The sequence below is a fragment of the Egretta garzetta genome, unplaced genomic scaffold, assembly GCF_000687185.1.
Source record: "Egretta garzetta isolate BGI_Z169 unplaced genomic scaffold, ASM68718v1 scaffold670, whole genome shotgun sequence".
NCBI lineage: Eukaryota > Metazoa > Chordata > Aves > Pelecaniformes > Ardeidae > Egretta > Egretta garzetta.
Window position 1 is genome coordinate 484,494 of NW_009258391.1, and position 3,475 is coordinate 487,968.

At 39.4% G+C, this 3,475-nt stretch overlaps 1 protein-coding gene across 6 annotated transcripts in view; it reads right to left on the reverse strand.

Moving 5' to 3' along the window:
• The window catches only part of GOLGA4 (golgin A4), a 62,740-nt gene that overhangs the window by 7,838 nt on the left and 51,427 nt on the right, over positions 1–3,475 (reverse strand). For all 6 annotated transcript variants that reach the window (XM_035898183.1, XM_035898172.1, XM_035898179.1 and 3 more), the window contains one exon: positions 2,520–2,623. In XM_035898183.1, the coding sequence (XP_035754076.1) occupies positions 2,520–2,623 (104 nt within the window). The remainder of the gene's footprint in view (positions 1–2,519; positions 2,624–3,475) is intronic.

Consider the following 3,475-nt stretch of genomic DNA (forward strand, 5'->3'; position numbering starts at 1 on the left):
GATGCCACACAAAGGAAGGCCACCAGAATGATCTTACAGGAGAAATTCAGAAAAAATTGCCTTGTCTGGTCCAGGAAAACAAAAGCTAAGAGAAAGGTATGTTCTGTAGCAAGAAGGTAAATCTCAATACAGATCTTTTAACTCAAGGACTGTGTTGGGGAAAAGAAGCACATGTTAATACTTCACTGACACGCTTAGACTATGTATTAAAAGATTTTCTCAATCACATTGTCATTGCTCATGTTTTTCCAGTCAGCGTAGCAGGATGAAACCAGTTTTCAAGACATAGTTCAGTAAATTTAAGATTATATTATACAATCCCTAAGAGAGCAGACACTAAGCTCAATGTCTTCCTGCAACACATTTAATGGTTTAAAGAAAACCAGCAGATGAAATCAGCTTGAGAGTAATTTTTGAAGTAAAAGTGAAGAGACCGAAGTATCTTTGTATTTAAATTAGTAAAAATGCTAGCCTTCATTCCATTTTGATTTTCCATTAGTAAATGCCAGGGCAGCTACAATCTTGATCAGCTAATAATAGAGGACTGGACAATACCAGAAATTCTCCCCTTCTTGCAATACATCAGAATTAAATTAAATTAATTTACCCTCAATTAAAAATTGCTAAGAGGTAATCAAATTAGTACAAAAACACAATAGAGAGGAATACAATTACATTCAATTTTAAGAACTCTGCCATTCTCCCGTACCTATCCACATCTAACTTCCCAACACTAAAAATTGTAGTGCTTTGAGAATTATTTCTGCTGGTTGGTTGGTTAAATATACTTCCCCTTTCAACCATATCAACTTTCAAACAATGCCTTCTCAAGTTACTTTAGGAACCAGGTGTCTATCTTTTCTGATTTATCTTTTCTCCGCCCAGAATTCACTTTTTTTTTTTAGGAGCCAGTGTACAGGCAATGTTGTAATGATGTCTTCTGGTTAAATACAATGTCATCTCCAGGGCAAATAAATACATATGTATGTCTACAAATGCATACATACATAAAAGTATTTTATGTATTCATAAAGCTTTTAATCAAAATAATTGAAAGACCAACAGAAGAGAGACCTAAGTCAATTTACTTTAGCGCTGACTGTTGTTTGCGGCTGGTAGTGAAGGAATCAATTGCAAATTTTAGTTCATCACTGTTAAAAAGGAAAAAACCTCACAACTTTATAATCCGAGGTTCTGAGGCATGTATAGTAATGTTTTGAAGATCAGTAAGAAATAGCCTTAATGAGAGAAAAAGAGGTTTTCTTGAATGAAAATTTGCTATGTGCATCAGCTATCTGCAAGTCATCTGCAGCTGCCTCAAGACTTGTTTGAAGCTGAAACATCGCTGACACATTTTTCAGCATTTTTGCTTGTCTAAGACCCTCACAATTCAAAATCCTAAATGCCAGTAATGGTACGTATTTTTCTTTAATGATTTCAGTTGTTTGTTATTAAAGTAGGAGAGCTGTCCAATGAGCCACAGGCTTGCAAACAGAAGGTAACTAGTGATTCTGGATTTTTTGGATCAGGGATTTGTATTTTTAATAAAAAAGGAATTAGTATCAAAGTGAAAAATGGGATAAAAAGAGAGAGGAAGAAGAATCCCATAAGGACAAGATGTCCTGCACAGACCAAGTTCTATTCTGACAGAGTACAATGAGAACAAAGCTAATTAACATAGAAGCCTACATAAAACCTCTTTATTTAATAGTAGTCCAAGTTGAAAGCAGGGCAACAAAGAATGGAAGAACTCCAGGGAGAAGAAAAAAAAAAACAAAACACAAACCAAACCAAAAAAACCCAAACCAAATAGAAAAAATTCTTCCACATAGCATTTATCATCCAAGAAAAATGTGTTATGCCATACCTCTTCTGAACCTGGTCAATCTCTAAGCATCGGTATTGTTACAAGCTAGTAAAATTCCAACCTAGGAACAATTTCACAAGCTTGCAGCACACAACAAGAAGCCTCCTGTGCAGTTTTTCACTAATTTTAAGAGTAAATTAATACTAGCTAGAGAAGGTATACAGGTTTAGCAGCCCTATAAAACATCTTTAAGCAACAATTAAAGAGATATTTCACCATCTTCAGAACTACTAAGAAACTACTATTATTTAGCCCAACTGTTACTTATCACGTTTGTGTCAAGATGACATCAAAAGAGCACTTTTGCTAATATTGCGCATACCAGCTTTCACAGTACGTTAAGCTTGACTGACAACAGGACTTTTGCTAGTAAAACCACACCTACCTACAAAGGTTTTGGGCTGCACAGGTACATTGGTAAGAGATGTCACAACCCCCCCTTCCCCCACCAGTAATTTTGGCACGCTGACAAAGGTATGGATCATGCCTCTTTAGAGAAAAAAAAAACGTAAAAGCCTATCGAATCCTGTATCAGTAATGATCAGCATGTAACGAATCATGAACACATGGTACTTCAAATCTATACAGCAAGGATGTTAAACTGACTGTATTCTAACCTGAATCACACGTCGCTATATACAACTTTCCATACCTTTGTCTCACGACCCATCATATATTCAAATAGCACTTTCCTCAAGTATTCAAACTCAGTAGGCTCCCCAAAGAGGGAAACATCAGTATGGTGCAGGTTTCCACCTGTGTAAACAAAAATAAGAGAATATTTATACTGAGTCACTCATATGAATCCAAGTTTCACCAGTGGCATGAAATCGAACAAGAATAAATGCCGGATTGTGCACCTGGGGCAGAGAAACAGAGGACACAGAAAGGGGCCTGGGGGTGCTGGTTCACAGGAGGCTTAGCAGGAGTCAGCAGTGTGCCCTGGCAGCAAAGAGGGCAAACTGCATCCTGGGGTACATCAAACACAGCATATCCAGCCGGTCAAGAGAGGTGATTACCCCAATGTGTTTTATCGCTAGTGTGGCCTCACCTTGAGTATTGTGTGCAGTTCTGGGCCCCATAATTCAAAAAGGAAGTTAAGATACTTGACTGTGTCCTGAGGAGTGCACCAAAGCTGAGGAAGGGGCTGGAAGGCCTGTCCTGTGAGGAGCGGCTGAAGACACAGGGTTTGTCTGTAGTTTGGAGAGAAGGAGGCTGAGTGGGGACCTCCCTGCTCTCTACAGCTTCCTGAGGAGGGGGTGTGGAGAGGGAAGTGCTGAGCTCTTCTCCCGGGTACCCACTGCCAGGGCGTGTGGGAATGGCTCAAAGCTGTGTCCGTCAGGGGAGGCTGGGAGTTGACAGGAGGAAAACATTTCTTTACTGAGATGGTGCTCAAACCCTGGATCAGGCTTCCTGGAAAGGTGTTTGATGCCCCGAGCCTGTCAGTGTTTAAGAGGCATTTGGACAACATCCTTAATACCATGCTTTAACTTTTGGTCAGCCCTGAAGTGGTCAGGCAGTTGCACTAGATGATCATTGTAGGTCCCTGCCAACTGAATTATGCTGTACTATTCTGTTCTATTCTTCTTCCCAGCTCCTCCTTTCCTT